This window comes from Heterodontus francisci, chromosome 2 (genome assembly GCF_036365525.1).
Source record: "Heterodontus francisci isolate sHetFra1 chromosome 2, sHetFra1.hap1, whole genome shotgun sequence".
NCBI classification, from domain to species: domain Eukaryota; kingdom Metazoa; phylum Chordata; class Chondrichthyes; order Heterodontiformes; family Heterodontidae; genus Heterodontus; species Heterodontus francisci.
In genome coordinates, this window is record NC_090372.1 from 221,429,023 (window position 1) to 221,441,424 (window position 12,402).

General features: G+C 47.1%; 1 protein-coding gene across 3 annotated transcripts in view; it reads right to left on the reverse strand.

Moving 5' to 3' along the window:
• Positions 1-12,402, reverse strand: part of tonsl (tonsoku-like, DNA repair protein) — a 126,765-nt gene that overhangs the window by 37,679 nt on the left and 76,684 nt on the right. For all 3 annotated transcript variants that reach the window (XM_068016229.1, XM_068016222.1, XM_068016212.1), the window contains exons 10-13: positions 4,520-4,645; positions 2,618-2,798; positions 1,784-1,842; positions 566-655 (exon numbers count right to left, since the gene is read on the reverse strand). In XM_068016229.1, coding sequence (XP_067872330.1) covers positions 566-655; positions 1,784-1,842; positions 2,618-2,798; positions 4,520-4,645 — 456 coding nt within the window. The remainder of the gene's footprint in view (positions 1-565; positions 656-1,783; positions 1,843-2,617; positions 2,799-4,519; positions 4,646-12,402) is intronic.

Sequence of the window (12,402 nt, forward strand, 5' to 3'; positions counted from 1 at the left end):
CAAACATGGGTAAATAGAGTTATTATACAAATCTCCCATGATCTGACTGAATGGAGGAGCAGGCTGGAGGGGCTGAAATGGCCTCCTCCTTTGTGTCTCCCTAAGTGAATACAGGCAGGTTAGTTACCAAATGAACTGACACATCAAACAGACAAGCTGTACTGAAAAGGTAAATAGTTCAGAGTATTCTCTGTAACAAGCACCCCTCCCCACTCCCTCACTAAGCACTTTAGACAGAGTATGACCATCAAGTGACCGAGGTCAGGACACTGGACTCAGTTCAAATGCTGCAGCGGGCACAGCAGAGTTGGCACGGCGCAAGGATGAGATCAAATGAACTGAGGGGCCGCCTTCAGTTGAACTGATCTCCTGAGCAAGTTTTGGTTTGAAAACCAGTTGGAACCAACCACAGCGGAAGATCTCAGAGTACTGACCGGGTGACTACTCGTGCCAGAAACCAGCACCTTTATACTACAGTCCAGCAGAGGGGGGGTGGGAAGAGAAACCAGATAACCTTGCTGAACTCCTCCAGGTCCCATCTTCCCCCAGCAGGTGAGCACTTTACCTTCTCCACCAGACACTGCACGTGTTTCAGGTTACCTTCGATGCACGCTCGGTGTAACACCGTCTCACCCTTCTCATTCCTGCGGTTCCACTGTAAACAGACAACAGCAATATATCCATGTCAGCCCAGTCACACCTCAGCAGCAAAGGGACCAGCCCTTCGTACACTCTCAGCATACGCTTTATAACTGCAGTCCTGGTGAAGGGTCGTAGAGCTGAAACGTTAACTCTGTTTCTCTCTCCACAGATGCTGCCTGATCTGCTGAGATTTTCCAGCACTTTCTGTTTTTATTTCAGGTTTCCAACATCCACAGCATTTAGCTTTTGTGCAATTGTCTAAGATCTTGGCGAGGTCACAGTTTTTGTCTCCTTACCCAACGAAGGATATATTTGCCTTAGAGGGAGTGCAACAAAGGTTCACTAAACTGATTTTTGGGATGAGGGGATTGGTCCTATGAGGAGAGATTGAGTAGACGAGGCCTATATTCTCTAGATTTAAGAACGAGAGGCAATCATATTGAAACGTATAAAATTCTTAAGGGGCTTGATGGGGTAAATGATGGGAGGATGTTTCCCCTGGCTGGGGACATCCAGAACAAGGGGGGTCACAATCTCAGAACAAGAGGCGGCACAGTGGTTCGCACCGCAGCCTCACAGCTCCAGGGATCTGGGTTTGATTCTGGGTACTACCTGTGCGGAGTTTGCAAGTTCTCCCTGTGACTGCGTGGGTTTTCGCCGGGTGCTCCGGTTTCCTCCCACAGCCAAAAACTTGCAGGAGAGGTAAATTGGCCATTGTAAATTGCCCCTATGTGTAGGTAGGTGGCAGGGAATATGGGATTACTGCAGGGTTAGTATAAACGGGTGGTTGTTGGTCGGCACAGACTTGGTGGGCCGAAGGGCGTGTTTCAGTGCTGTATCTCTAAATTTAGGACTGAGATGAGGAGAAATTTGTTCACAAACAGTTGTGGATCTTTGGAATTCTCTACCCAGACAGCTGTGGATGTTCAATCGTTCAGTATGTTCAAGACAGAGCGATGAAGTTTTGGGTACTAAGCGATATGGGGATAGCACAGGAAGGGGGTATTGAGGTCGGTCAGCCATGGATTTTTGAGTGGCAGAAAGGCCGAGTGGCCAACTCCTGCTCTTATTTCTTATGTAACAGAAAATCGTCTCCAATAGGAAGGCAGAGTGAGCAGGGGACAGCTTTATGATCACTTACCTGGTTAATCTTCCTCCGTCCTGGGACTGATTTATCATAACCTTCCATGTCATCTTCATCTAAAAAGGAAAATACACAGCTAAGACATCAACTCGATTCTGGGTACTGCTTGTGTGGAGTTTGTAAGTTCTCCCTGTGACCGTGTGGGTTTCCGCCCACAGCCAAAGACTTGCAGGTTGATAGGTAAATTGGCCATTGTAAATTGCCCCTAGTGTAGGTAGGTGGTAGGAGAATGATGGGGATGTGGTAGAGAATATGGGATTAATGTAGGATTAGTTGTTGGTCGGCAGACTCGGTGGGCCGAAGGGCTTGTTTCAGTGCTGTATCTCTATGACTATGACTATAACAGCCTCCACAGAGCTTGTCTGCCTGAAATTGTGTGTTAAATATAGGATTGGGAACCCAAATACAGCACATCCACCAGGGAAAGGATGGATCCTTAGCCTGTATTACTACAGTAGATCATATATCACCACTGGGTCTCAGTAGAGACTGCACAGTGGCAATGTAAAGTAGCATATAGGGGTCACTCCCCAATGCAGAAAGTTTCTCTATATTCCCCTCCTCCACATGATACATACTTGATATATATACTCCCTGCATGTTATGTACTCTATACATGCACCCTCCAAGGAGAAATACTCTATACATACCCACTCCAAAAGGAAATATACTCCAACATAGAAAATATAGTCTGTACAAAGCACTTCTTCTATAGAATACATACTCTAAACATACACACTCCTTCCATAAGGAATCTACTCTGTAATACTCTCCACCCACAGGAGATATAATCCTTCCCTGTACCAGAACCGAGCCGCCTGCTACACCTACCACTCTCAGAGAGCTCCAGCTCGCTATCTTCCAGAGGTTCACTGTTCTCCATCTCATCGCTCTCGTCCCCACTCTCACCACCCTGTGCCTGCGACAGGTCCTGAACCTGGGCCAGGGTGGCACTGACCGCGGGATGCCCAATCTTCTGCTGTGCCGAGTGAAGAAGCTTCAGCGATCGCAGCTGCAGGGAAGAAGTCAGCACGGTTAAATCCTGGCCTGAAACAGTGACAGGCCACAGATCAGAGGAACTAACTGCAGACAAGGAATCACCTGCCTCATGTACAAGTGGAGAAAGTGTGTTTGCATGATCTGTAGAGCCAGTAAAAGTAATCCTCCATCACTAAACAGTACATAAAGACCACCCAAAAGCAAAAACTGCTGGAAATCAGAAATAAAAACAGAAAGTGCTGGAAATACTCAGCAGGTCTGGCAGCATCTGTGCAGAGAGAAACAGAGTTTAATGACCTTTCATCAGAACTTCTCTGTTGCGATAAAGACGACAACTTCTGCTGGTATTCTCGGGTATCTATCCTTTCCAGACACTGGCAGCCTGTTGTGCATCGATAGTTCTTTGGGCATAGAGTGGTGGCATTCGCAGCTGCATGTTACAGTGAGGACCATGTAACCTCCTTACTGGGCAGGAGAACAGGAGGGGCTTAATGGCCATGGGGAAGTGGACAGAAGGGTGGAAAGACAGCTCACCATTGGGGAGATAAGGGGGAATCCAGAACAAGGGTTGGGGGGGGGGGGGGGGGGTGGGGGGGACAATCTGAATATTGGAACTAGGCTGTCCGGAGGAAAACCAGGAAGCTCCCCTTCACATAAAGGGTGGTGGAAATCTGGAACTCTCCCCCACCATCCCCCCCCCCCCCCACCCCCCCCAAACAATAAAGGTGTGGGTGCTGGGGGTGAGCTTTCAAGACTGAGATCAATAGATTGTTGTTGGGGAGGGTTATCAAAGAGCAAGAAGCAAAGGAAGGTAAATGGAGTTGAGATACAGATCAGCTATGATTTGATTGAATGGCAGAACAGGCTCGAGGGGCTGAATGGCCTCTTCCTCTTTCTGTGAATGGCTTCAAGAACAGTGAAAATGGTTGTGAAAGTAAACGGGGCCGGGGCCGGTGGGGGGGGGGGGGGGGGGGGACTGAAGGGCGGGGAAAGAAACATAGAGCTGAGGGGATAGAAATAGCTGTGGGAGGGGAAAAATAAAACACATCTTGTGCTTTTCAGGCACCCCCACCCACCCAAGACTTGAATGAGAACTAATTTGAGCATAAAACTAACAAAGTATGACACGCTCTGTCAGTTAATAAGGTGCTGCAGGGGGCAGGGCACTTGTAATGTTACTAAATGCTGCCTAAAATTAAACTCAGGGCAGCAGGAAGATCACACTGACCAATTACACAGCAGCACTGCTAGAGGGAACAAGAACATAAGCAATAGAGCAGAAGTCAGTCAGTAGGCGCCTCGAGCCTGTTCTCCATTCAATCAGACCCTAGCTGAACATTTCTATCAACTCCACTTTCTTGCCTGATTCCCATTTCCCTTAATTCCTTCAATGCCCAAAAATCAGTCCCTCTCAGCCTTAAATATACTCAACGACTCATCCACAACCCTTTGGGGTCAAGAATCCCAAAGATTCACAACTCTCTGAGTTTAGAAATTTCCAATCCCAGTCCTAAATGGCCGACCTCTTATTCTGAGTCAATGACCAGTTCTAGACTGTCCAGCAAGGAGAGACAGCCTCTCAGCGTCTACCCTGTCAAACTCTCCAAGAATGTCTTAGGGAAGGGATCGTGTGTAGCAAGAGGGGAAGGTGGGGGACGTATGGGGGGGAAAAGGGGAGTTCTCCCCTCCCTCTTGAACAGAACAAACCCCCAATAGGCCAATGCAGCAAATTACCTGCAGTCTGGGTAGCTGAGCCTGCTCGGCACACCGCAGTGCGTTCCGGTAACACTCCTCCAGCTCACCGTACGGTCGCCCGCCCTCTTCTTTGGCCAATGCCATGTTCAGCCAGGTCTCACACTCCTAGAACAAACAGATGCAATTTACAATCCTTCCTCAGGCAGTGACAACCAGCTGAAGCTCGGTCCCTCTGCTTCAACGAGTGCGAGGTTGTTCCAACACCCTCCCCAACCTCCCCAGCAGCTACTCGCTAACAGGATTTGGATCGATCTATCCCTCTGCCCATGAGGAAGCATCAACTCAGACAGTGGATAAATAACTGTGTGCACATATATTATATAATGTAAACTGAATTGGATGAATACTTGAAGAGAAAATATTTACAGGGCTGTGGGGAAAGGGCAAGGAAGTGGGAATTGGGTAGCTCCTTCAAAGAGCCAGCACAGGCATGATGGGCCAAATGGCCTCCTTCTGTACTACATCATTCTAAGAAGTACCATCTTACAATAGGTCCCAGCCGAGGGAAGGAACAGCAATCAGCCCAAAATTATACATAAATTCCATCTACAAGATGCACAGCAGCAACTCACCAAGGCTCCCTAGACAGCACCTTCCAAACCTGCAACCTCTACCAACTAGAAGGACAAGGGCAGCAGATGCATGGGAACATCATCGCCTGCAAGTTCCCCTCCAAGTCACACACCATCCTGATTTGGAGCTATATCACCGTTCCTTCACTGTCGCTGGATCAAAATCCTGGAACTCCCTTCCTAACATCACTGTGGGTGTACCTACCGCACATGGACAGCAGCAGTTCAAGAAGGCAGCTCACCACCACCTTCTCAAGGGCAATTAGGGATGGGCAATAAATGCTGACCTAGTCAGCAATGCTCACAACCCAAATATTAATTGAGAAAACTTTCTCTTGCGTATTTCGATACAACAAAACCCCAGTGAGAACCTGATGACAGAGGTGCATTCAGGCAGAAATATTTAGTTCAGCCCTGGTCATTAAAAAGAGGTGCTTGGAGCAGATGTTGTTAATACAAAACTATGTCAGGATAATTTTAATAAAAGCTTCATTGTTAAAGAGACATTGTATGGATCAAAATGCATGAAGCAAATCAGGCGGACTTTCAGTTTTGCAAGTTATTGTTCAGCAGTTTTAATTCAGGGCCCGAAAGGGAACAGTATCCACTGGATGAGTTTTAAATTCATTCTTGGGATGTGGGCATCGCTGGCAAGGCCCATCCCCTGTGATACAACTGCATGGCGAGCTTGTCTGCCTGACCACGGGACAATAACACCATCACTCTACACAAGAAATATGAGAAGTAGGCCATACGGCCCATCGAGCCTGCTCCACCATTCGATACGATCATGGCTGATCTTGGGCTTCAATTCCAGTTTCCTGCCCATTCCCCATATCCCTTGATTCCCTGCAAGATCAAAAATCTATTTATCCCAGCCTTAAATGTATTCAATGATGGAGCATCCACAACCCTCTGGAATAGAGAATTCCAAATATTCACAACCCTTTGAGTGAAGTAATTTCTCCTCATCTCAGTCTTGAATGATTGGCCCCTTATCCTGAGACTGTGTCCCCAGGTAGGTTCTGTCTGCCAGACACTGGCACCACCACTGTAGATACTGTCTGCCTGATAGTGAAGAAGATTGTGCAATCATCAGCGAACATCCCCACTTCTGACCTTATGACTGAAGGTAGGTCATTGATGAAGCAGCTGAAGATGGTTGGGCCTAGGACACTACCCTGAGGAACTCCTGCAGTGATGTCCTGGAGCTCAGATGACTGACCGCCAACAACCACAACCATCTTCCTTTGTGCTAGCTACAACTCCAACCTGCGGAGAGTTTTCCCCGATTCCCATTGACTTCAGTTTTGCTAGGGCTCCTTGATGCCATACTCAGTCAAATGCTGCCATGATGTCAAGGGCAGTCGCTCTCACCTCACCTCGAGTTCAGCTCTTTTATCCATGTTTGAACAAAGGCTGTAATGAGGTCAGGAGCTGAGTGGCCTTGGCGGAACCCAAACTGAGCGTCACTGAGCAGGTTATTGCTCAGCAAGTGCCGCTTGATAGCACTGTCAATGACACCTTCCATCACTTTACTGATGATTGAGAGTAGATTGATGGGGTGGTAATTGGCCAGGTTGGACTTGTCCTGCTTTTTGTATACAGAACATACCTGGACAATAGAGTGGGGGATATGCCGGGCCATGAGGTTACAGATTGTAGTTGAGTACAATTCTGCTGCCGATGATGATCCACAGGCCCTCATGGATGCCCAGTTTTGCACTGCTAGATCTGTTCGAAATCTATCTCATTTAGCACGGTGATAGTGCCACACAACACGATGGAGGGTATCCTCAATGTGAAGATGGGACTTCGTCTCCACAAGGACTGTGCGGTGGTCACTCCTACCAATACTGTCATGGACAGATACATCTGCGGCAGGCAGATTGGTGAGGACGAGGTCAAGTATATTTTTCCCTCTTGTTGGTTCCCTCACCACCTGCCGCAGACCCAGTTTAGCAGCTATGTCCTTTAGGACTCGGCTAGCTCAGTCAGTAGTGGTGCTACTGGGCCACTCTTGGTGATGGACATTGAAGTCCCCCACCCAGAGTACATTCTGTGCCCTTGCCACCCTCAGTGCTTCCTCCAAGTGCTGTTCAACATGGAGGAGTACTGATTCATTAGCTGAGGAAGGGTGATGGGTGGTAATCAGTAGGACATTTCCTTGCCCATGTTTGACCTGATGCCATGAGACTTCAGAGTGCATGGATGAACTGTAACAATTGTTTATTCCTGTCTGGCGCAAAAGTAAAACGGGAAAGGTAGCCAAACCATGGCTTACAAGGCAAATTAGAGACAGCATTAGATCCCAAGGGAGAGGCATATAAATGCGCCAGAAAAAACAATAGACCTGAGGATTGGGAGCAGTTTAGAATTCAGCAAAGGAGGACCAAGGGATTGATTAAGAAGGGGAAAATAGAGTACGAGAGCAAGCTTGCAGGGAACATAAAAACTGACCGTAAAAGTTTCTATAGGTATGTGAAGAGAAAAAGATTGGTGAAGACAAATGTAGGTCCCTTACAGTCAGAAACAGGGGAATTTATTATGGGGAACAAAGAAATGGCTGACCAACTAAATGCATTCTTTGGTTCTGTCTTCACAAAGGAGGACACAAATATCTTACCAGAAATGTTGGGGAACACAGGGCTTAGTGAGAGAGAGGAACTGAAGGAAATCAGTATTAGTAGAGAAATGGTGTTGGGGAAATTGATGGGATTGAAGGCCGATAAATCCCCAGGGCCTGATGGTATGCATCCCAGAGTAATTAAGAAAGTGGCCCTAGAAATAGTGGATGCATTGGTGGTCATCTTCCAAGATTCTATAGACTCTGGAACAGTTCCTACAGATTGGAGGGTAGCTAATGTAACCCCACTATTTAAAAAGGGAGGTTGAGAGAAAGCAGGGAATTATAGATCAGTCAGCCTGACGTCAGTAGTGGGGAAAATTCTAGAGTCCATTATCAAAGATTTTATAGCAGAGCACTTGGAGAACAGTGGTAGAATCGGGCAGAGTCAGCGTGGATTTACGGAAGGGAAATCACGCTGGACAAATCTACAGCACAGTGGCGCAGTGGTTAGCACCGCAGCCTCACAGTTCCAGCGACCCGGGTTCAATTCTGGGTACTGCCTGTGTGGAGTTTGCAAGTTCTTCCTGTATCTGCGTGGGTTTTCTCCGGGTGCTCTGGTTTCCTCCCACAAGCCAAAAGACTTGCAGGTTGGTAGGTAAATTGGCCATTATAAATTGCCCCTAGTATAGGTACGTGGTAGGGAAATATAGGGACAAGTGGGGATGTGGTAGGAATATGGGATTAGTGTAGGATTAGTATAAATGGGTGGTTGATGGTCGGCACAGACTCGGTGGGCCGAAGGGCCTGTTTCAGTGCTGTATCTCTAAACTAAACTAAAACTAAACTACTAGAATTCTTCAAGGATGTAACTAGTAGAGTTGATGAGGGGGAGCTAGTGGATGTGGTTTATTTGGACTTTCAGAAGGCTTTCGAAAAAGTCCCACATAAGAGATTAGCATGTAAAATTAAATCGCATGGGATTGGGGGTAGTGTATTGGAATGGATAGAAAACTGGTTGGCAGACAGGAAACAGAGAGTAGGGATAAATGGGTCTTTTTCCAAATGGCAGGCAGTGACTAGTGGGGTACCGCAGGGATCGGTGCTAGGACCCCAGCTATTCACAATATATATTAATGATTTAGATGAGGGAACTAAATGGAATATCTCCAAATTTGCAGATGACACAAAACTGGGTGGGAGGGCGAGTTGTGAGGAGGATGCAGAGAGGCTTCAGGGTGATTTGGACAAGTTGAGTGAGTGGGCTAATGCATGGCAGAAGCAATATAATGTAGATAAACGTGAGGTTATCCATTTTGGTAGCAAAAACAGGAAGGCAGATTATCTGAACAGCTATAAACTGAGAGAGGAGAATATGCGAGACCTGGGTGTTCTCGTACACCAGTCGCTGAAGGTAAGCATGCAGGTGCAACAGGTGGTGAAAAAGGCAAATGGTATGTTGACCTTCATAGCGAGAGGACTCGAGTACAGATTGTCGACAGGAATAGTGCCGGAGGACTGGAGGATAGCAAATGTTGTCCCCTTGTTCAAGAAGGGGAGTAGAGACAGCCCTGGTAATTATAGACCTGTGAGCCTTACTTCGGTTGTGGGTAAAATGTTGGAAAAGGTTATAAGAGACAGGATTTATAATCATCTTGAAAAGAATAAGTTCATTTGCGATAGTCAGCACGGTTTTGTGAAAGGTAGGTCGTGCCTCACAAACCTTATTGAGTTTTTCGAGAAGGTGACCAAACAGGTGGATGAGGGTAAAGCCGTGGATGTGGTGTATATGGATTTCAGTAAGGCGTTTGATAAGGTTCCCCACGGTAGGCTATTGCAGAAAATACGGAAGTATGGGGTTGAAGGTGATTTAGAGCTTTGGATCAGAAATTGGCTAGCTGAAAGAAGACAGAGGGTGGTGGTTGATGGCAAATGTTCATCCTGGAGTTTAGTTACTAGTGGTGTACCGCAAGGTTCTGTTTTGGGGCCACTGCTGCATGTCATTTTTATAAATTACCTGGAAGAGGGTGTAGAAGGGTGGGTTAGTAAATTTGCAGATGACACGAAGGTCGGTGGAGTTGTGGATAGTGCCGAAGGATGTTGTAGGGTACAGAGGGACATAGATAGGCTGCAGAGCTGGGCTGAGAGATGGCAAATGGAGTTTAATGCGGAGAAGTGTGAGGTGATTCACTTTGGAAGGAGTAACAGCAATGCAGAGTACTGGGCTAATGGGAAGATTCTTGGTAGTGTAGATGAGCAGAGAGATCTTGGTATCCAGGTACATAAATCCCTGAAAGTTGCTACCCAGGTTAATAGGGCTGTTAAGAAGGCATATGGTGTGTTAGCTTTTATTAGTAGGGGGATCGAGTTTCGGAGCCACGAGGTCATGATGCAGCTGTACAAAACTCTGGTGAGGCCGCACCTTGAGTATTGCGTGCAGTTCTGGTCACCGCATTATAGGAAGGATGTCGAAGCTTTGGAAAGGGTGCAGAGGAGATTTACTAGGATGTTGCCTGGTATGGAAGGAAGGTCTTACGAGGAAAGGCTGAGGGACTTGGGGTTGTTTTCGTTAGAGAGAAGGAGGAGGAGAGGTGACTTAATAGAAACATACAAGATAATCAGAGGGTTAGATAGGGTGGATAGTGAGAGTCTTTTTCCTCGGATGAGGATGGCAAACACGAGGGGACATAGCTTTAAGTTGAGGGGTGAAAGATATAGGACAGATGTCAGAGGTAGTTTCTTTACGCAGAGAGTAGTAGGGGCGTGGAACGCCCCGCCTGCAACAGTAGTAGACTCGCCAACTTTAAGGGCATTTAAGTGGTCATTGGATAGACATATGGATGTAAATGGAATAGTGTAGGTCAGATGATCGGCGCAACATCGAGGGCCGAAGGGCCTGTACTGCGCTGTAATATTCTAATTCTAATTCTAATTCTAATACAGGAGCAGGGATGTCTTGCTGCAATTATACAGGTCCTTGGCGAGGCCACACCTGGAATATTGTTAGCAGTTTTGGTCTCCTTATCTGAGGAAAGTTATTCTTGCTATAGAAGGAGTGCAGCGAAGGTTTACCAGACTGATTCCTGGGATGGCAGGAATGACGTATGAGGAGAGATTGAGTCGGTTAGGATTATATTCGCTGGAGTTCAGAAGAGTGAGGGGGAAATCTCATAGAAACCTATAAAATTCTAACAGGACTTGACAGGGTAGATGCAGGAAGGATGTTCCCGATGGTGGGGGAGTCCAGAACCAAAGATCATAGTCTAAGGATACGAGGTAAACCTTTCAGGACTGAGATGAGGAGAAGTTTCTTCATCCAGAGAGTGGTGAGCCTGTGGAATTTGCTACCACAGAAAGCAGTTGAGGCCAAAACAATGTATGTTTTTAAGAAGGAGTTCGATATAGCTCTTGGGTCTAAAGGAATCAAAGGGTATGGGGTGAAATGGGAACAGGTTACTGAGTTGGATGATCAGCCATGATCATAATGAATGGCGGAGCAGGCTCGAAGGGCTGAATGGGCTACTCCTATTCCTATTTTCTATGTTTCTATGGGGTCTGGAGTCGATGTTGAGGACTCCCAGGGAAACTCCCTCCTGACTGTATACCACTGTGCCACCACCTCTGCTGGGTCTGTCCTGCCGGTGGGACAGGACATACCCGGGGATGGTGACGGCAGTGTCTGGGACATTGTCTCAGGTATGATTCCGTGAGTATGACTTTGTCAGGCTGTTGCTTGACTAGACTGTGGGACAGCTCTCCCAACTTTGGCACAAGCCCCCAGATTTTAGTAAGGAGGACTTTGGAGAGTGGACAGGGCTGGGTTTACCATTGTGGTTTCCGGTGCCTAGGTCGATGCCGGGTGGTCCGTCCGGTTTCATTCCCTATTGACTTTGTAGCGGTTTGATACAACTGAGTGGCTCAGCCATTTTATAGGGCATTTAAGAGTTAACCACATTGCTGTGGGTCTAGTGTCACATGTAGGCCAGACCAGGTAAGAGCAGCAGATTTCATTCCCTAAAGGACATTAGTGAACCAGATGGGTTTTTACAACAATCAATGGTTTCATGGCCATCATTAGACGAGCTTACAATTCCAGATTTATTAATTAAATTCAAATTCCACCTTCTGCCGTGGTGAGATTCGAACCCTTATCCCCACAGCAATACCCTGGGTGTCTGGCTTACAAGTCCAGTGACAATACCTCTGTCACTATTCCAACGCACTGCCAGCCGGTCTCCCACATTCTACCCTCCATAAATTTGAGATCATCCAAAACGCTGCTGGCCGTGTCTTAGCTCGAATCAAGTCCCATTCGCCCATCACCCCTGTGCTCACTGACCTACTTTGGCTGCCAGTTAAAATTCTCATCCTCGTTTTCAAATCCCTCCATGGCCTCGCCCCTCCCCATCTCTGTAATCTCCTCCAACCCCACAACCCTCCGAGATCTCTGCACTCCTCGAATTCTGGCCTCTTGAGCATCTCCGATTTTAATCACTTCAACATTGTTGGCTGTGCCTTCAGCTGCCTGGGCCCCAAGCTCTGGAATTCCCTCCCAACACCTCTCTCTCCTCCTTTAACATACTCCTTCAAACATACATCTTTGACCAAGATTTTGGTCATCTGCCCTAATGTCGTTGTATGGTTTCTTGTCAAATTTTGCTTTTACAACTCTCCTGTCAAACACCTTAGGACATTCCATTAGGTTAAAAGCGCCATCTAAATAC